Source organism: Oryctolagus cuniculus, chromosome 1 (assembly GCF_051225735.1).
Source record: "Oryctolagus cuniculus isolate XC-2025 breed Fujian yellow rabbit chromosome 1, ASM5122573v1, whole genome shotgun sequence".
Lineage (NCBI taxonomy): Eukaryota > Metazoa > Chordata > Mammalia > Lagomorpha > Leporidae > Oryctolagus > Oryctolagus cuniculus.
This window is the reverse complement of record NC_142867.1, coordinates 11,704,001-11,725,111: the sequence shown is the minus strand read 5'-3', so window position 1 is coordinate 11,725,111 and position 21,111 is coordinate 11,704,001. Positions and strand designations below refer to the sequence as shown.

General features: G+C 46.5%; 1 protein-coding gene and 1 long non-coding RNA gene across 3 annotated transcripts in view; one reads left to right on the top strand and one right to left on the bottom strand.

The window, feature by feature from the left end:
- Positions 1-1,420: 1,420 nt before the first annotated feature.
- MS4A18 (membrane spanning 4-domains A18) overlaps positions 1,421-21,111 on the top strand; it is a 22,408-nt gene continuing 2,717 nt past the window's right edge. The window contains exons 1-7 of one of the 2 annotated variants that reach the window (XM_089308436.1): positions 1,421-1,610; positions 4,865-4,936; positions 8,082-8,564; positions 12,074-12,187; positions 13,955-14,011; positions 16,491-16,601; positions 18,536-18,649. In XM_089308436.1, coding sequence (XP_089164562.1) covers positions 8,094-8,564; positions 12,074-12,187; positions 13,955-14,011; positions 16,491-16,601; positions 18,536-18,649 — 867 coding nt within the window. In that variant the 5' untranslated portion in view covers positions 1,421-1,610; positions 4,865-4,936; positions 8,082-8,093. Of the gene's footprint in view, positions 1,611-4,691; positions 4,937-8,081; positions 8,565-12,073; positions 12,188-13,954; positions 14,012-16,490; positions 16,602-18,535; positions 18,650-21,111 lie in introns of both variants that reach the window. The other variant, XM_089308430.1, reaches the window with a different exon arrangement.
- Positions 18,966-21,111, bottom strand: part of LOC138848864 (uncharacterized) — a 9,889-nt gene continuing 7,743 nt past the window's right edge. Inside the window, exon 2 of the long non-coding RNA XR_011387016.2 lies at positions 18,966-19,162. This is a non-coding gene — a long non-coding RNA (uncharacterized LOC138848864). The remainder of the gene's footprint in view (positions 19,163-21,111) is intronic.

The following is a 21,111-nucleotide window of genomic DNA, read 5'->3' as shown; positions in this document are numbered from 1 at the left end:
CTTTGTGACAACGTTGGACACTCCTTGACTTGAAGACCCACAGCCATGCCTCTACCACCTCCTCATGTGCCTCTCTGTCTCCGTGTCCATCTTTCCCCTTTTCATGAGGTTGCCAGTGCTATTAAATCAGAATCCACCCTACGAACTTCATTTTAACTTCATCACTTTTGTAATGGCCCCATCTCCTAGTGAGGCCACACTTCGAGGTTGCATTTCCTGTTACATTGTGTCTCTGCAGAACCTTGAGTGATATACTTGTGTTACCTGCAGCCAAGGTGTTCCAGTAGAGGCAGTGCACACTTTGATACCAAGCACCTCAACCTAGACTCTCCCCTGATGGACGTAGCAGCCCACACATTCACTCATACTCATTCCACAACCCTGACAGCAAAGAATTTCCAGGGCTCTCTTTTTCCCAATGGCTGCAGGAAGACATTCCTGATTTAAATGGGTTCCCTCACTCCCCATCCCCACTGCACACCCTCAGGGTAATGCATTATGTGTCCCTGCCTGCATCATGTGATTTGTTCATGTTCCTCAGCACTTGGATTGATAATGTGACCTGTTTGGCCAATGGGAGCAACCATGCATGTTCTGCAGGTGATTCAGGTAAACTTTCATGGTCACATCCAGCTTTCTAAGTTACTGAGCTCTTTGCCACGAGGACAACCTGTCCGCAGCAGCAGTGGCTGCTCCTATAATCTGGAAACCAGAATGTAAACCCAGGTGGTGTGCACTTGAACCTGACCTTCTGCCTGAAGTTAAACCCATCTGAGTCCAGAAGAACCTCAGTGGCCCACAGCCCTCCTGTTACATGGACAAGAAATAAGCACTGGCTGTTGCAGTCATCGAGGTATGGGGCTTGCTTGTTATCACAGAGAAGGCTGGGTCAGTAATCAGGGTGACAATGGGGGACACCACACTGACTCAAAGCAGGCCGTGCCCAGGCAGAAAGGGCACTCAGGAGGTGTTTTTTGGCTTTTCAGGGGCACCACCTCTCTTCCTGGTTCTGTCTGTTGTGGACCAGCTGGTACTACTTTGCCATTACTTCTCAGGTTTGGGACTTTGGTTCAGTGCTTTGCTGGGGAATGAGAAACTCTGAGCAGGGCAGAATGGAAGTGAAATTCTGAGTGGTTACAAAGTTAACATGCAAACCACACCCGAAAAAATTCCTGAGTAAAGAATAGCAAACTTGCCCATAATAGTCAATACAACTGAATCTTGTCTTGAGTAATTTCTGGTAAATACTCCAGTTAGAATAAAGCAAAACTGAAACACAGCCAATCACAGCAGTAAAGCAAAACCTGGGATGGGCTAGGAACTAAGAAGGCAAGCACTTTTCTAACTGCAACCAATCAAATAACAGTTTGGCTTTGTTTGTACATCTGCCTTATAAAAACTTGTCCATGATGATTTTTTTTCTTCAGACCATTAGACCTCTCTGGGTTTACTGTTCCACAATTCATTAATTTCTTCTTATGCAAATAAACTCTGAAATTTTGCTTTATTTTGAGCAGATAGACCCATTAGCTGGTCCTCTGTAATAATATAAAAGGCTGAGCAGAGGAGCACATGCCTGGCACACTCATCTGGGTTTCAGGATGGCTGTGGTAAGTGCCTTTTGATTTAGAAGGAAGATCTGGAAGGGATGACTCCCAATTAGGACTCAGCTGGTCTTGGGAAGGGTGGGAATTAGCCTCATTATTATTATTATTATTATTATTTGACAGGTAGAGTTATAGACAGTGAGAGAGAGAGACAGAGAAAAAGGTATTCCTTCTGTTGGTTCACTCGCCAAATGGCCACTACGGCCGGCGCTGCGCCAATCTGAAGCCAGGAGTTTCTTCCTGGTCTCCCATGTAGGTGCAGGGCCCAAGCACTTGGGCCATCCTCCACTGCTTTCCCGGGCCACAGCAGAGAGCTGTACTGGAAGAGGAGCAACCAGGACTAGAATCCAGGGCCCATATGGGATGCTGGCGCTGTAGGTGGAGAATTAACCAAGTGAGCCACGGTGCTGGCCCTTAACCTGTTTTAAAAGCTTGCATACAAATCCTGCTATTATTCAGAAGTCTATTTTCCATGGGAGACCATGAGCTCTTTGCAGAGTGGGCACCTCCTTTTGGTGCCCACAGGACTTGACTATGGTTCTGGGGTGTTGGGAGGGGCATGGTGAGGCCATGTAAAGGGAGCTGGGATCCTGTTCTAGAAGCTGTTCTCACACAAATTCCCTGAGTGCCCCTTAGATTCAACCTCTCTGTCTGCGCAACTTGAGCCATCTTTTCCTACCTGCTCAAGTTCTCCTCCCCACTCCCCCATCCCCACCTCTTTCTATCCTTCTTTCAATTTGCATTTTTTAATATTTATTTATTTATCTGAACGGCAGAATTACAGAAAGAGAAAGGCAGAGAAAGAGGTCTTCCATGCACTGGTTCACTCCTCAAATGGCTGCAATGGCCAGAGCTGGGCCAATCCAAAGCCAGGAGCTGGGAGATTCTTCCAGGTCTCCCACGCAGGTGCAGGGACCCAAAAACTTGGACCATCTTCTACTGATTTCCCAGCAGAGAGCTGGATTGGAAGAGGAGCAGCAGGGACCTGAACGAGTGCCCATATGGGATGCTGGCACTGCAGGTGGTGGCTTTACCTGTTATGCCACAGCGCTGGCCCCAATTTGTATTTATTTTATACAAAATGTATTCTTGAACCATACATTTTTGTTTCTTCAGTTTCTTCTGTGGTATCTTTTTCTTCTATATCATTTCCTCTTTTGGTTTAGGAAATAAGTTGTTCATTTTCATTATGGCAAGGGGAGCTCATGTCTGGGTTAATCTAATCATGACCTCTGTAAGTACCATTTCATACCTTGGGTGCTTTGTTCACCTGGATCTGCTCAATGACCAGAAAATCTGCAGGAATCAACTGGACTTTTGATTCTGGGTGGTTTGGGTTTCTAGTTCCATTTTGTGTTGCTTTTTTGTAGTCAGAGCAAAGCAAGATGGCTGTCATCCAGATCTCCCAAACTGGCACCCAGGTTGGGGGCCAAGCAGGATGCAAGTTGGGGTTAGCCAGGCACTGGATGGTTCTTCTAGTAACTCCACAGTTAATTCTAGCAATGGATTGTGAGCTTTTGACCCGGGAGAGAGCACAGTGGGGAAGGGGAGGGCTTCCCTCTCAGGAGTAAAATGAAAAAAAGAAAAAGGAGCTGTTTGAGCTCACAGGGTGCGATCCAGTTGGTGGCAGCATCAGCTCTTCCTTATTTGAAATAGGGAGTTGGGGTCAGCACTGTGGTCTAACAAGTAAAGCCTCCACCTGCAGTGCTGGCATCCCAAATGAGCACTGGCTCTTGTCCTGGCTGCTCCTCTTCTGATCCAGCTCTCTGCTATGACCTGGGAAAACAGTAGAAAATGGCCCAAGTGTTTGGGCCATTGTACCCATGTGGGAGATCCAGAAGAAGCTCCTGGATCCTGGCTTCAGATCAGCCCAGCTCTGGCCATTGCAGCCATTTGGGGAGTGAACCAGTAGAGGTTCACAACAAACAACTGGCCTGTTCACGCAAGTTCTTGTGGGTCCCTAAGCACTGCAAGGGGCAGTCTGTGCCATCACTCTCCCTGGCTGCTGCTTCATGAAAACATTGAGGTTTCCTTGACTTGGAGACCCATGGCTCTACCTCTACCACTCGTGCACACAGCAGTCTCCTCGTGTGCCTGTCTGTCTCCGTGTCCATCTTCCTCCTTTTCATGAGGTCACCAGTGCTATTAAACCAGGATCCACTCTATGAACCTCATTTTAACTTCATCACTTTTGTAACGGCCCCGTCTCCTGATAATGCCACATTCTAAGGAATTGGATAAGAGGTTAAGACTCCAATATGTCTTTGGTGGGGCAGGAGACATCACCTCATAACAGGAGCTATGTTCCATGACTGAGTCCATGTGGAGTGAAGAAAGAGCTGTGAAAGATGAGATGTGAGTGAGATCGGGAATGATTAAGAACTTGTGGCAAGAAGTGACTAAGAAAATCATAGTCAACAACCAAAGACTCTCTGTATTTACCACTTGAACTGGGAGTGGGGACACCACAAACAGGGTTGTGGCTTTAGGCAATCCATGTGAAGCTAAAGGACAGGGTGATCCTAGGATAAAAAAGTTGGCAATACCACCATCCCCGGGCAGTCATATTGGAAACATTTGGTTTTTAAAGAAACTAATTTTGAATGGAAAGTTGAAGGATGACTTTCTGGAGGAAAATTCTTCAAGATGGGCCTTGAAGGATGAGTTAGATGCAGACATGTGCCTGTCCCCTCATACTATGTTCTGGAATATGCTTTGCCTTTCACAAAGCTTTATTCCAACCTCCCTTACCATGCCTGACCCGAGTTGAATGTCAGGTTCAAGTCACTCAGTACACTCCCAAGAACAACCAAGATCTGTGTCACTTCCCCAGATGGTTGATCACTGCTGATCTGTTTCTTTGTGCCCAGCCATATGTGTGCTACAGCTATCCAACAATGGTCATATTCTGGCTCGCCAACTCATTGCACATTCCGGCACACTTTGTATCCCAGCATTTAAAAACCCATCTAACACATGCCAGGAACTCAATAAATACTCATTAATTGCTTAATAGGTACAATCTTACTGATTGATCAATTTTGTTGATCTTAATGACTTCTGGATTTCTCAACTTTCTCAAAGACAGACTTTGGATTGCTTTCCATGTAATCCCACTCCAGCCAAGGCCATAAATAGTTCAAGCGACAAATGAACACAGCATGGAGGTTAGATATTAGACTCATTCTCTGTAACTGAAACTACAAAGTGGACTTTGAAGCCTGAAAGAGAAACCTGATTTTTCTCCTTTCATCAAGAATTTCTAGACCTGCATACAGAAACACACGGAGCCGGAGAAGGAGCAGTCACAGGTTTGTCAGAACTGCAAGGTAAGAATCCTGTGCATTTCTCTGCAACAGCCTGATGGTCACTAGATGATCCCTAAACAGGCCTGGCAAGCATCCCTTGTGAGCTTTGAAGGTCAGGGGTGCCCTCCAGCAGGACAGGACTTTCTGCAGTTCTCCCTTGGAGATGCAGTTTGACCAGCTGGGTGGTAACTGAAGACTTAGAACAGGTTCCTGAAACTAGTTCAGATCTCTGCACAGACAGCCTTAGAAGACTGGAAACCCTGTGGGGAATCTTATTGGCTGAGCCCTCCCTGAGTCCAGCAGCTTGGAGCACATTGTGAAGGTTCATATAGGGCCTTGATCTAAAACTAGTTGAAAAGCTTCTAACAGATCAGCCTCCTTGGTTCTTGTTCTTGTTATTATCCTCATAAGAGGTAGAACTGAAGATATCTCAGGAGCATCCGTCTCAGGGCCCGGCTGTCAGTGTCAGCTGTTGGGTCTTCAATTGCTGTTTTCACCCAAGGAGGAAGAAAGCCTACTCTAAAAAGTAAAGATAGAAAGAGCTCAATTTTTTTCCTACAATCGGAGTGTGACATTCAGCACCAGCATTCATTATGAAAATTGAAAACAGACCATCAGTTCTCATAGTTCCAGCTTCAGCTTTGGCGTTTCCTAGCTGTGTGATTATGGTCAAGTTACTTAACCTCTCTTGGCCTCAGCTACTTTATCTGCAATATGGTCACAGCAGTGATCCATCACTGAATGAGCTGCCTTCACACGACCACAGGCATGTGAAGCATCAACAACACCCCGGGTCGCTGTGGTCATCAGGGTAAGCCACTCCCCTGGAAAACCTTCTCTTTCTCTGAGAATGCAAGGTATGCCCAGAGTCCAAGATGGAAGTGGTCCCCACTCAACGCTCTGTCATGTGTATGTCATCTGGCAGATATTCTGCTGAGACATGAAAATACAGTGTGATGGAAATCGCAGTCAGAAGAAATAACTGAATTCCTGATCACTGCTATAACTGCATGATCATTGGCACTTGTTCCGTCTTGAGAGCCTCAGCATCACAGGGTGTGGGTGGGAACAAAATGAGTAGAAAGACATGGCCAGTGCCTTTGCTGCCACATGATGAACCAGTGACAATTATTTTTATGGAAAAAATAGAGTTTCAAAGAGACTTAGAGAGCAGCAAGATCTTTAAAATAAAGAATAAGTTGAGGCCGGCGCCGCGGCTCACTAGGCTAATCCTCCACCTTGCGGCGCCGGCACACCGGGTTCTAGTCCCGGTCGGGGCGCCGGATTCTGTCCCGGTTGCCCCTCTTCCAGGCCAGCTCTCTGCTGTGGCCAGGGAGTGCAGTGGAGGATGGCCCAAGTGCTTGGGCCCTGCACCCCCCACATGGGAGACCAGTAGGAAGCACCTGGCTCCTGCCATCGGATCAGCGCGGTGCGCCGGCCGCGGTGGCCATTGGAGGGTGAACCAACGGCAAAGGAAGACCTTCCTCTCTGTCTCTCTCTCTCTCTCACTGTCCACTCTGCCTGTCAAAAAAATTAAAAAAAAGAAAAAAATTTAAAAAAATAAGTTGAGAATTCCCTCAAATTCTATATAGCCAATATTTTTAACTGTTGAGATCCAAGGAAAGGTAAGTAAAACCACCACGGAGAAGTGTAGGACATTTCCGTATGGCTGTGGTTTTCATGTTTGTACTGTGTCAGAGTTACCTGGAACACTTGTGAAACCACAAATGGTAGATCCCCACCCTGGGGAGGTTGGGATTCAGTTGGGGAATGGATGGAGAATTTACATTTCCAATAAATTCCCCCAATGATACTGGAGAACACAATTTGAGATCCACTGACATAAGTATTGGAAACAAAATAGTTTGGGGTCAGTTAAAATACCTAAAACAGCAACCCTTCTTTTATGTGTGGTCTTTACCCTTCCACAAACAACAGATGTTAATTGAATATTTTCTCTGTGCCAAGCCCTGTGCTAGAAACTTTCGCAATCTTTAAAACACCCTCTGGGGAAGGCATTATTGTCATCCACCTTTCATAGATAGGAAACTGAGAGCTTAGGCAATTCACCCAAGGTCACACAACTATCAAATGCAGAATAGGCCCAGGGCTGTCTAATTGCCTAATCTTGATGTTGGTATGCCTTTCAGTTTATGTGCCAGATGATTAATATTAAATAGTGCCAATCCATCAGCCAGTACCAAAGCCAAGTTGACAGTTGACTGTGGGGCTTTTCCCACTGTGGCAGCAGTTAGAACACTGAAGAAAATGCTATAGACCCACATTAAACTCATGGTTTAGAGAAGGCAGAAAGCAGCTGGTAGCATACTTCTGGAACCCAGTGTGTGCTGTTTTGTGCCATGAGATTTGGTTTCCTGCCAGCAATGAGTGTATAATTTAGGATCAGAGATAAGACGAGCAACCACAACTAGCAGGTGACCTTTCCCCTCATCTGAATGGGATATTTTTCCACTCATTAGGAGGAAGCAACATGTCTCCCTCCTCTTATTGCATACTTGCTCATGAGCATAGAAAAATTAAGCAAGTCTCCAGATCCAGCTTAAGAGAGGTCGAATCAGGACCTCATCTGAGAGCTTACCTCCACGCAATTCCCTCCTCAGCTAACTCCAGAGTATAACAGAAGCTGCATGCTAGTAAGGATGTGGCCACTGCCATCATCTCCAGTGTCCTGGACCAGAATGGTGTGAACACAAATAAACAGAATTCAGCAAAAGGTCTCTCTGGTCCTAATCCCACACCAACATGAACCCCGTCCATGAACAGATGGGAAAGCATGGTCACTCCCAGTCCACTGATCCCACAGCCCCTCTCCAGATGGAAGGGAGGTAACCTGTGCCCATTAACAAACTCGAGTAGGTTGTCACATCAATGACAGGGGCCTACACAAACCCACTACCCAAATCATAAGCAAGGGACTTCAAGGAGCTAAACAGCCTCAGGAAACCTAGTCTTGAAAACTCAAACCTCTAAAAAGAAAATAGTACACCCCAAGAACAGGGACTCCAAAGAAAGCAAGAAGCTGCTCTGTACAGTCCCATGGGAAGTGGTTTTATTGTATATAGATGAAACTAAAGCTGAGAATGAGGTAAGGTGAACTGTCCATTACTTTAGAGGATGGAAATGGACTTTCTTGCCTGTTTTGCAGATATTGTGCACTATGACTGAGCAGGGGAGTGGAGCCATCAGTGTTCCAGGCATCGTTGCTCCAGGCAATGCCTATGTCACCCATCCCAGGTATACTGTGGCCTCTGAAAGCCTTGAGCAGACTTCGAGGGTAGCTGCTTACCCAGTCCCATCAAAAGTAACCCAGTGTGACCCAGGAAGAGCAAACTTACAGAACCCACTCATGGAGAGCCAGAAGCCAGCAGGAATGCCAAGTATACAGAGTCAAGCACCTGGACTCCAGCATCCAGGGACAACAGTCAATGTGCAGACTCCCTCTGGAGTCATCCAATACTCAGCAGGACCGACAGCCATCCAGACCCTGCCTGAAGCTCCTCAGAATCCTCCAAATGCCATCCCCGGGCCAGTATACACCCCAAACCAGTCCCAATGGAGCATGTCATTTGAAGCATTCTCTGCATTTAATCCCAAGAAATTCATCAATGATGAGAGCAAAACATTAGGGGTGAGTATGATTTCTTCTTCTCTCTAGTTTGGGGCACTTCATAAACCTCTAGTGTATTTAGATGAGGAAGGGAGTGGATTTCAAGGGCAAAGGACAAAAGAGGAGTGGTAGTTTCGGGAAGCTGGGCCCAGGGCAACCCTACAAATGCCAGGCTCTCCCTTTTCTTCCCCCCACTTGTTAATCAGGATCCACAGCCTTTGGGGAGGCTGTAAAACTGCTGAGACATCGTTCACCCAGGTGTCAGGGGCAAGGGTGAGCCCCAGACACAGTTTCAGTAAAAAGACCATTGACCAGGAAATCAGGTGATCCATGTTTAAGAACTAGCTGGACTTGCTGAGCGGCCTCAGGTACATCCTTCCCTTTCGCTGGGTTTCAATTTTCTCATCTTTAGGTGTAGCAAGCATCTTGCTTAAATTCCTCCTCGTCTGACATTGTCTGATTTCCTCTTGGACCAAGAAAAGTCTTGCCTTTTTCCTACCTCCTCCAGTTTCATTTGGCACTTTGCGAAGTTTGGGTCCTGGGCCCCATTGGGTGCCTGGCCTACTCTTAGCAGGGGAATTGGCTCATAACGGCACTCAATCTATATGCATTCACCCATCAACATGGCAGACCCTCCGTAAGGAGCTAGAGATTCAGAGATGGCCAAGACACTGTCTTGGAACACCGTGGAGGTTCTCTCTTTTCATAGCAGCTATCATAGTTATACTCCCTTCTGGCAATTGCCATAAGGCATACACACAGGTCGGCATGGATGCTCAAGGAGCAAAAATTTTCCAGCTTCCTCGAGAGGTTGCCAACTCCCTCCTGGAGGAAAGAGGACAAGAACAGTGTTGGGAAGGGAACAGACTCACTGACACCCTGCTGTGGTTTGAATACAGTGTGAGTGTGTTCCAAAGGGCTTGTGTGTTAGAAGCATGTTGGTCCCCACGTGGTGCTGTTGGGAGGTGCTGGATCCCTTGAGAAATGGAGCCAACTGGAAGGTCACTGGGGTCATCAGCCTCAAAGGTGATTTATGTGTTTCTCATGTGACACCTGGCTAGTTCTTGAGGAAGGCTTGCTATAAAAAGAGCAAGACAGATTCCTTCCCTCTTTCTGGCTTCTTGTTTTGCTGTGGATCTCTCCCTCTCATCCACACCACCATCATGACAGAGCCTGGGCACCCTTGCCAGAGCCAGTGCCGTGCTGTTTGGATTTTCAGCCCCAAAACTATGAACTAAATAAACCTTCTTTCTCTACAACTGATACAGCCTCGGGTATTTCAGCATAGCAATGGAAAACAGACTATCACCCACCCAACCTACCCCTCCTGTTGATCCTTCAGGAGTACACAAGTGAGTTATACCAAGAACAAGGCACTATTTGCAACCCCAATTGATCAAGATCAAATCCTGGACTAAATTCTATAAAACAGTATCAGGAATAAAGTCCTGGTCATAAGCAACAAGATTACAAATGTGTGACTGAGGCCAGCACTGTGGTGCAGTGGGTTAAGCCATAGCCTGTAGTGCCAGCATCTCACATGGGCACCAGTTTGGGTCTTGGCTGCTCTACTTCTGATCCAGCTCCCTGCTAATGCACCTGGGAAAACAGTGGAAGATGGCCCATGTGCCTGGGCCCCTGAACTCATGTGGGACTTCCTGGAGGAAGTTCTTGGCTCCTGGATTCAGCCTGGCACAGCCCTGGCTGTTGTAACCATTTGGGGAATGAACCAGCAAAAGGAAGATCAATCTCTCTCTCTCTCTGTCTCTCCTTCTCTCTCTCTCTCTCTGTAACTCTACCTTCAAATAAATAAATAAATCTTTAAAAACAAGAACAAGTAATTTTTACACTCATAAAACTAACCCTACACTAAGTAGAGTGCATCCCTTAAATAAAATAAAATAATTAAAAAAAAATAAATCCAAATATGTGTGACAATCTTCCAAAAGGTAGAGATTGTATATGACATTAAGTAGTAATTAAAAATTTGTATTATGGTTGCTCTTCTTATTATTAATTAACATGGGGGGGAATGTTTTCTAACTTTGGCTCCCAATTATTATAAGGTAACACTGTCGTTTGGACATGGTTTAGGCCCCCACTCCTCAGTTCAGGCAGTCAAGTTCCAGAGTTATGAATTTGATAGAGGTATGATTCAGTGATGGTGTCTAGGAGATGGGTCTAGCAGGAGGTCCTTAGGTCATTGTGGATGTGCCCTCAGAGAGTAGTTCTCATGAGAAGACTGGTTATATAAGTTGTGTACAGCCTCATATCTCTCATCCACTCTGCTTCCTGGCTTCCTGTGTATTCCTTCCCCTATCCAAGTCCCACAGCCCTTACCAGAAGGTTAAGTCCAAGATCAGGCAGTCCCATCGGTTTGGCCTCTGTGAGGGTGACAAATAGCAATCATATAGAGCGGGCAGAGGAAGGATACATGGTGAGCCAGCAAGCAGAAAGAGTGGGCAAGCCAGACTCAGGCTTTATCACACCCTCATGCAGGAAGTACCTTCTGAGGCCACATCCCCCATGACCTAAGGGCATCTCACTACACCTCCTGAAGCTTCCACTTCCTCCCAATAGCACCACCTTGGGGACCAATCTTTTAACAAATGGGCCTTTGGAGAACATTCAACATCCAAACCACAGCAGATACAGTTAAAGTAGGCATGCAGACAGAATCAAGCACCCTGTCTTACAAAGTGACATTCATAGATTCATGGACCATGAGAGCTGAATCTTTTCCATGTTGATAATTTGAACACTCAGGAAACTGAGACCCAGAGAAGCCCAATGCCACCCTCGGGGTCTCAAGAATAACAAATGCTGTATCAGCCCCAAAGAGAGGGAGACTCACCCTGAATTGGGGTCATAAAAAGAACTTAGATCATACTTGAGGGAAAGATGCGAATTCATGAGGATGAAGGGACAGAGCATATCTCAGTACATCCATTACCAAGGGGAATTGTGGGCATGTCATGAAGAAGGCTGGGAAGGGTATGGGGTATGGAAAGAAGAATTGTGTCAGCAGAAGGCATTGAAACACCTATTACCCGATGGACCTGATGTGCAAGCTTTATGAGCCCTTTTAATCCACAACTCTACAAGCCAAGTACTATTACCCCCATCTTACAGATAAGGAAACTCAGAATCCCACAGTTGGCCAGTGCAGGAGGGAGGATACAAGCTCAGGTGTCTTGTTACCAAAGCTCCTGCTGAAGCCATCTCTCAGCACACCTGTGAGATCTGAGTCTGTGGGAAGATGTTCCTTCCTAGGTTCTAAACCATCTCACCTTTCCTTTATGCCTGTGACTCTCATCCTTGGGGATACCTTAGCATTACCCACGGAGCTTTAAAACACACTTAGGCATGGACCTCACCCTCAGCAATGCTGACCCAGTTGATCTGGGTGAGCCCCAACATGACTCACACTTGGGGGGATTCCAGGTTACAGCCAGGGCTGCAAAAACACCTATTCAACTGCCTGAAGGCCCCCATTCTGTTTTCTCACTGCAACTTGTTCCCTTTGACAGGCTGTTCAGATCTTCATCGGCTTGATGCATATTGTCTACGGAATCACCCCTCTGCTGTATGACCAAGTTTCTGTGCTTGGGCTTTCAGGGTACCTATTCTGGGGAGGAATAATGGTAAGTATGATGCCATATTGCCTCCTTCCAGGGCCGCCAGGTGGGGACAAGGAGAAAGTAGAGGAAGAAGGAGCTTGGAATCCCATTTCCAGGAATAGGGCCCAGAGCCAGCCACCTAACTCTACAGGTGCAGCCAAGGACTCCGGATCCAACCCCACCCTTTCCCAGCAACCCCTCCTCCTGCCTCTCAGGAAGTCTGGCACAGACATTAACTACCATGTCCTTTGACTATTCTACTCTTTCTGGCTACTGATTTGATGAAATATCTCATATGCAAACCAGAGTGCCTCAAGGTGTGTGCCAGAGACAGTACCCACCTACCAGTCATGAGTGCATCGTAAAATGATCAGGAATTATGTAAACAGACCATCAAAGCACTTGGTAACAGAAAGTTGGCCATAGTGATTTCCACCGCAGAAGTCAACACACGCTCCAATTTGGGGGCTTTCTCTTTGCTGCCACCTCACAAAGCAGGTGTTAAACATTTACCAGCACAGCCCTGAGTACATCGCGTGGGGTGAAGTTTAAACAAGAATAAAATGAATTCTCAAGTGCATCATTCCACTCACCTGAACTATCTGTAGTAGTCAAATTCATAAAGAGAGAAATTAGCAAGGTGATTGCCAAGAGCTGGGGAGAAGGGAGTTAGTGTTGAATCAGAACAGAGTTTCAGTCCCCAACGATGAAAGGCACTCTGGAGGTAGTAGTGGTGGTAGTGGTGGTTACACAACAACATGAGCTTGCTTGGCCCTGGGGAACTGCACACTGGATAAAACTTGGAACTGTGAGTTATATGATACAAGCATTTTACTACAATTGAATTAACAAAAAAATTAATTTTTCAAAAATAACCCTAATTTAAAATCAAAGCATCACCAACAGTTTTTAAATCCCTAAGAGTATCCCCTTTCTGTTATTCTTAATTTTGTGTTTACCATTCCTTTATCTATCTTTAAAGTCTAATCACACCTACCTGTAGCCTAACCAATTAGTAGCTTGGTGTTGCATATTCACAAACCTGTGTTAACGGAATCATGCCACAGCCACACTCTGGTAGCTTTACTCCCTGCTGGACATCTCAAAACAGCCACACTTCATTCATTTTCAGTAGTTGATAGTAATCCACTACACACTACAATTTTCTTACCCATGACCAACATTTGGGTTGTCTGCCAAACTGCAGACTATGCCACTAGTCTTATGCATGCTTCCTAGTGCCTGCGGGCAGAACTTCCCATATAGCATGATCTGAATGATGCCAGGCGTGTCCTGGGATGTTGTGAGAACCAGGTGAGGTTTGAAGACTTCCCCAGGGCTCTGCTGAGGGCTGCTTTAAGAAAATCTATTTGTGAAAAGGATAGAGAAGCATAATTCATCCAATGTTTGCTACTAAAATTGTAGATGAGAAAAAAAGGAGTTTAGGCATTGGTATGTACAGGAGGTAGACTCAAGGAGAACACCAAACTACAAAAATAAGAATGAGATTCATAGCATCCTGGAATAAAAAATTCAGATTTTTAGGAGAAAGGAAGGCTTTAGCCTAGACATACAGGAGTTTGAATATCCTGGGATTTAGCATAATTGCTGCCTCACCATTGAGATGGTGAAAATGTTGACTGGAAGGAACAGACTTGCACATCTTGGAAAAGAAGTTCTATAGAACTTAGAGACAGAGGGACACACATCTGTCTGGATGGTTGTCTTTTTTAACCTATAACTCAATGGATCATTCATTTTTGTTGTTTGGTTTTTTTTTTGGCTGTGTAGTTTGTTATATCTGGATCCATCTCGGTATGGGCTGAAAAAAGCCACAACACCTGTGCGGTGAGTACAAGTGCTATCTCTGACGACCTGGGAATGGTAGAATTTGACCCTCTACTATTTAAGGGGAAAGAGGTCTCATAGTGATGTGTGTCCTGGCCCTGGCCTGGGTTCAATACTTTAAAAAAATAAAAAAAGATTTATCTATTCATTTGAAAGGCAAAATGACAAGAGAGAGCAGTCTTTCATCCACTGATTCACTCCCCAAATCGCCACAATAGCCAGGGCTGGGCCTGGCCAAAGCCAGGAGCCAAGATCTCCACCCTGGTCTCCCACATGGGTGGCAGGAGCCCAAACACTTTTACTGCCCTCCAAATGCATTAGCAGGAAGCTGGATGGGATGTAGAGTAGCCAGGACTCAAACTGGCACTCTGATATGGCATACCAGAGTCATAAGTGGTGGCTTAACCCACAGCATCACAACGCCAGCCCCTGAGTTCAGTACTTTTACATACCTTATTCCATCAGTCCTCACAATGCTTTAAAGTTCGATTATCCCTCATCTCACAGATAAGGAAATAAAGGCACAGAGAGGTCAGGTGGCTTGCACAAGATCACACAGACAGAACAGGGCAGAGCGGGGATGGGAACCAGAGCTATGATCCCAAAGGTAGGATTTTACCTATTGCTTTTGACTACTTAGAAATTTTTCCTTTGGGAAACTCAAAAGCATTCCTTAGAGCAACAGCCTAAGTATTCTCAGAATGATGCGAAAGTTAGGCCTGAGTCTAATAGTAATACGTGTACATTTCAGCCATTTTTGTAAGGTGTCTCCCACCTGACTCTTTGGCTGGATCTAAAAGTGAGAGGAACGTCTGCTGTGAACAATGCAGAGACCCAACCACAGGGTCTAGGGCCCATATTTCCCCTGAACGTCTAGGGTATTGCGTTCTGTCTTAGCATCCAGCAAAATTTCTGGTCATATTTTGATTTTCGCTGTGGCCCCTTCAGGATAAATGCAGACCACTCCTCTCATGCCTGGTTCCAAATCCACCTTCTCCCCCTCACTTTGTCAACATGGCTTCTCCTCTCTCTTCTGTCTTCTGAATGAGAAGGCAGTGAGTCCACGAGGGGCTGTGTTGTCTGACACACACCAGGCCAATGGTGTCTTTGCCCACACCAAAGTCCAATGCCCTCGCCAAGAAGTCCACCACCTCCTGGCACCTCCTGGCCCCCTCTTCTCCAAGACCTGACTCCTGATTGAAATCTCCACCTTGCTCTCTCTGTGTCACAGCCGCCCTGGCCTTGGCCCACATGTGAAATGCAGGCTTTTCCTCTTCATGCTTTCCCCATCTCCACAAGGGAGAGACTTGAGGAGGACACAGACCGTAAATAACCAGAGGGTTTCAATATCTCAACGAAGCCACAGATCCCTTAAGATGGGACATTAGACTCTCAGCCCTGAAAAGCTTTCCCCATCCTGCACAACCAATCCTGCACAGCCAGGCTCCAGGCTCCCGCCACAGGGACCATGTCCTTCCTACTCCTCCCTCTCAAGGCAGCCTTGGAATCGGAACCCCTGCTCATTTCTTCTGCAAAGCAGGTCCACCTCCTTGTCTTCAGGGTCTCACTTCCTAATCCTTAGCAGCTCAGCATAGGATTTTCCCTCCCCTCAAAGGACCCTGAAAATTTATTGAAGAATAATTCTCTCACCTCCTCACTATATTTGCAATTAACTGGCTTCTCCATCCTGCCTAACCATCTCTTTTCTTTTGCTTTTGCTTAAAATTAATTAATTAATTTATCTACATTATAGTATAATAGGCTAAGCCTCTGCCCATTACTGCTAGCATCCCCTGCAAGCACCAGTTCATGTCCCAGTTGCTCAGCTTTCTGCTTGTGGCCTGGGAAGGCAGTAGAGGATGACCCAGGTTCTTGGGCCCCTGCACCCATGTGAGAGACCTGAAGGAAGCTCCTAGCTCCTGTGTTTGGATCAGCCTACCTCCAGCTATTGCAGCCATTTGGAGAGTGAACCAACAGATAGAAGACCTCTCTCTGTGTGTCTCTCCCTCTGTCTGTGGCTCTACCTCTCAAATAAAATCTTAAAAAATTATTTAATTAATTTATATCTATTTGAAAGACAGAGAGACAGAGACCAACAGACAGAGAGATCATCATCCATCAGCCAGTTCACTCCCCTAATGCCCACAAGAGCCAGGGTTGGGTCAGGCCAAACTCAGGAGCCAGTAACTCAATCCAAGAATCACAATCCAAGAATCTTGGCAGCAGGGGTCCAAATACTTGAGCCATCACTTGCTGCCTCCCAGGGTGCACATTAGCAGAAAGCTAGAATTGGGAGAGGAGCCAGGACTTGAGCCCAGGCACTCCAATATAGGATGCAGGCTCTTAACTGTTGCTCCAAATGCCTGCTCCTGGCCATCTCTTTTCTTCCCTGGCTCCCTCTTTTGTCCTCCTTGCCAAGGTTTCCCACACCCAGGCTTCGAACTCTGCTCACCACCTCCTCTCCTTCCACATGCGGCAGGTGAATGGCAGCATCGTTGTGAACATCATGAGTGCCATCTTCTCCCTGCTGGGGATCTTCATTCTTATTGCAGACCTGGCTGTTTTATCACCTCTGCTTTATCACCTACAGGTGAGCATTTTGACTGCCAGGCCCCTGTGCTTCCTGAGGACCAAAAGGGTTACAAGATTACTTCCAGAGCAGGAAGGAAGTGCAGCTGCAGTACATCCCAGCATAACAGCCCCCATGACCAAGAATTATTCAACCCTTACCCAAACTCTGTGAATGTGGAGCCTCAGCGAGGGGAAGCCGAGAGACCTGCCACCTCATACCTATTCTAGTTCCTGCTGAAAGTGCCCAGGGAAGCAGCCAGGTGCAGCTGCCACCTTCAAATTCACAAGATCACCTGCCCCCAGGAATCCATTGAGGATCAGTCTATCGCAAATGGGATGGGTCAATGCAAGTCATTTATTTCAGAGATGATCTTGGGATTTGCCCGGAGGGGAGGAAAGAAGTAAGAGAAGCCACAGGGAGGAAGCCCCAGGATAAAGACTGTGCTCAGCAACTTGCTGATGAAGCCTCATCCTTCTGGGGTCCGGCAGACAATGACCACTATGCCCTCAGAATATCCTGTAAGGCTGTGGCAATATTTATCCACCAACTCCCTCCTCTGGTGATTGAAAACTGCCCACCCCCTCCAGCCTGCTATGCATGTGGGCAGAGGGGTCTCTTGTCATTGAAGGAAGCCCTCAGGAAAAATGGAAGTCAAGAGGTAGACAGGGAGATAGTCAGGGCCAAAGGCATATGAGGAAGACACCTGCAGCATTGATGTAGTACTTGAGTAGGCATTGGGAATGACAATTAGAATAACTTGTCCCACAGTTGGCGGCAACTTGGTCCATCCTCAAGACTAGTTAACCAAGCAGGACAAGCAAGACTGGCAGGGCCCAGGGTCTTAAACTTGAGCTCCCTACAAGGGGGAGTCCCTAAGGGGAGAGCTTCCTGCAGGTCCTAGGAAGAAACCTGATTCTGCTGATGTGACTTGGTATCTAGAAAGTACGGCAGCAAACCACAAACCCAGGCAAGGTGCTGGCCTCTAGAGTTGAACATGATGCAACAGGATGTCCCAACAAGGGGTGCATTGTGGTCCTGGGGACTCAGGAGCAGCAATATCTCCTAGTGATAAAGGGGGTCATTGGGCAATCAGGACCTCTACCAGCAAGGAGTACATGAGTGTAGTATAGCACAGGGCTCTGATCTCAATAGGAATGGGCCAAACCCTGGGTTTCCCAGCCTCTGCTGCAAAAAGAAAGGGTGTAGGGGATGAGGGAGGAACTCTGAGGACCTTGCCACAGTACTGTGGGTGGAGCCAAGGCCCAGAGCACACTGGCACTGTGGGGTGTCCTCACTTCTGCCTTGGCTTCTGTCTTAGCTCTTAGGCTTCCTACCAAGAGCAGATCCAGGCAGAGCGACAGGAAACAGGGTTAGAAAAGCCAGCAGCCAGGCAGAGCTGATGATCCTGACCTCACTGGCATCCATCGCTTGACCCTCCATAAGGAGCTCAGCCCTCTCACAGAGGCTTACCTGGCCGTGGACTTGCTGAGGGGTGTCTTAGTTTGAGTTCCTCCCAAAAGCAGACTTGGAGACATGCAGTTGATTTGGGAAAGGAAGCAAACGCCAGCCTAAAGGGTGAGGGAGCTAGGGTCTTTATACACCAAACCCTGATGGTCATTGACACAGGGCTGCTCGTCAAGGGAATTAGCTCCTCAAAACTCCCAGCCTCTTTTACAATCAGTAAAGTGGTCCCAGAGGTCAATGGGAGCCCCAAGGCCAAGAAATGCAGGAGCTGGCAGTTGGAAGTCAGGCCAGTATGCACAGATGGGATAAACAGGGCATATAAGAGGAGGGCCCACAGCAGCTGCTCCAAGGTACCACACAAAGAGAGGGTCTTGGGCCATCCAGGGGAAACATGTGGTATTTGCCTAAGGTGAGCTCTACAGGTCTTGACTGTCACCTAGACAGTTCACCCTAAGGACTAAAATTCTTTAATTCCTCTATGCCTCCAGCGTTATGTGAAGCCAATTTCTGCTTGTCTCCTCCCGTTCGCCCTGCTGGAGTTGATCCTCACATGTATGATCTCACATTTTGGGTGCCAGGCTGTCTGCTGCAAAAATGTTGAGGTAAGTGTTGGGCTCTGTTTCAGAATCAGAACATAAGCTAATGGGCTGGAGCAATGGGTGCCCAAGAGTGGAATAAGCAAAGTCTAAGAGAGGGTACAGCGGTTACGTTTTATTGGATACAAACTACCCCAAAACTTAGTCCCTTCAAACAGCAACCATTTGTTCAGTTTTTGAAGTATCACCAAGCAGGGCCATAATGAGGGAGTAACTCTTCTGCTGTACCTACTGCCAGCTGCCAGGTGGGCTGGGGAATTGTTGGTGTACAGGGGTGTATTAGCTTTTTGTTTACTACAACAAAATACCTGAAAGAAATTACTTATGAAGAAAATAGAGATTTATTTCAGCTCACGGTTTTGGAGGTTCACAGTCCAAGATCAGCCAGGTCCCATTCACCCATTCAGTCAGTCTCTGGTGATGGTGTTGTTGTTGAATTCCCAGGTAACTGAAGAGCATCACATGGCAGGAGAAAGCACATTGTCTCTCCATGTCTGTCCATTGTCTGTCCTATGATCTCTTTTTACAAAAAAAAAAAATTGACAGACAGAATGACATAGAGAGAGTGAGACACAGAGAAAGAGACCTTTACTCTCCAAAGGGTCACAATAGCCAGGGCTGGGTGAAGCCAAAATCAGGATCCTGGGAACACCACCCAGGTCTCCCATGTGTGTGGCAGGGGCCCAAGTACTTGGGCCATCTTCTGCTGATTTCCCATTAGCAGGGAGCCAGATCAGAGGCAGAGCACCCAGAACTCAAATTGTCACTTCAATATGTGTTGCCAATGTAATAGGTGGCAACTTAACTCATTGCACCAGAACACTGCCCCCCCCATATGATTTCTTAAAATGCCACCAGGATTTAATCACAGGGACTCTACCCTAATGACTCAATCCAATCCAGTCATTTCCAAAGGCCTCATCTTCTTAAAACACCATAATTGGATTGCATTTCTACCCCTTTAGTACCATTAACCTAAGATTTTGAGGACCAACACGTAAACTAACATCCCAAACCATAGCCAGGTTCCTTAGGGGAATAATCCATCTCAGCTCCACTTGTTATATCATCCTCTAGGGTGCCAATATGGGTAGCTGGGTTCCCAGAGTAGCAAGACAATCAGGCTCCCACAGACTAGCACTTTAAGTCCTTGCTTGTGCCAATGTGCTAATGTCACATAGATCAAAGTCATTCACTTGGGCAAACCTAGACTCAATGAGTAGAGAAACAGCTGTGCCTCTTGAGAAGAGCTAGACCTAAGGGTCATGAATATGAGGACTTTAAAAAAAAAAAAGATGTATTTATTTATTTATTTATTTGAAAGGCAAAGTGAGAAAGAGAGAGAGAGATCCTTCCATCTCCTGGTTCACTCCCCAAATGACCACAACAGACAGGTCTGGGCCAGGCCTAAGCCAGGAGCTTCATCTGGGTCTCCCACATGGGTGATAGGGGCCAAAGTACTTGAGCCATCTTCCAGTGCCTCCCCAGGTGCATTAGCAGGGAGCGAGATCAGAAGCGGAGCAGCTGGGACTCCAACCTGTGCTCATATGGGATGCCAGCATCACAGGCGGAAGCTTAACCCACTGTACCACAATGCCAGATCCTGAATATGAGGACTTGTGGCAGTCTTCAATCCGGCAGTTTTTAAGATTGTAACAGTTTTTCCCTGTCCACAAATTACTCACATTTGTCCAATACACATAATATACTCATCCCAAACATCCTATTCGGTTATGGCACCAGGCTGGAAGCCCAGAGAGCACATCAGATCTAGATGCAGCTGAGGGATTTGGAGATGTGACTGTTCTTGATCCAGAAACCTATGAACTAAGAACAAGATCTGTCCACCATGTACTCAACATACCTCAGTGAGACAGAATAGGATAACCAGAATACACCCTCCCATTCTACAAGGGGAGCACAGAAAGTACAGGACAGCCACTGCTCCATGCTAATTCTGAAATCCTATGGGACAAGCCCTGCCCTACTGAGGAGCAGCGTACTTTTCTTAATTAGGGGGCCAATTTTGCCCTCTGCAAGTCGACCATTTCTTTCTGTTGCTTTTTTGGAGGGATTCTTGAATTCACTGCTCTCCAAGATCTTGACTCCACCTATGGACTCTTGGCTCCAACTTTTCCATAAGAAATGGCCCATCTTTTCCACCTTAATAAAAACAAACAGTTTTCTCATTCTGCCTCCTGTATAGATAAACCCAAAGGTTTTTTGCAGTTGGAGCCATTTCAATCATCTTTGGTCAAGTGGTACCTTTGTTGATACAATTCCCTTTAAAACTCTGAGGGTATTTGATGTAACAGAGTAGAGCTCTTGCCACACTTGAGGCCGTGTTCAAGATATGTTTCTCTCTCTAGATCTGCCAACATCTACCTGTATTTTTTAACCAAGGCTCTGAAGACTTAGAAGTCATTCTACATAGCTAAAAGATCTAATAGACATTGCCTTAAACATTT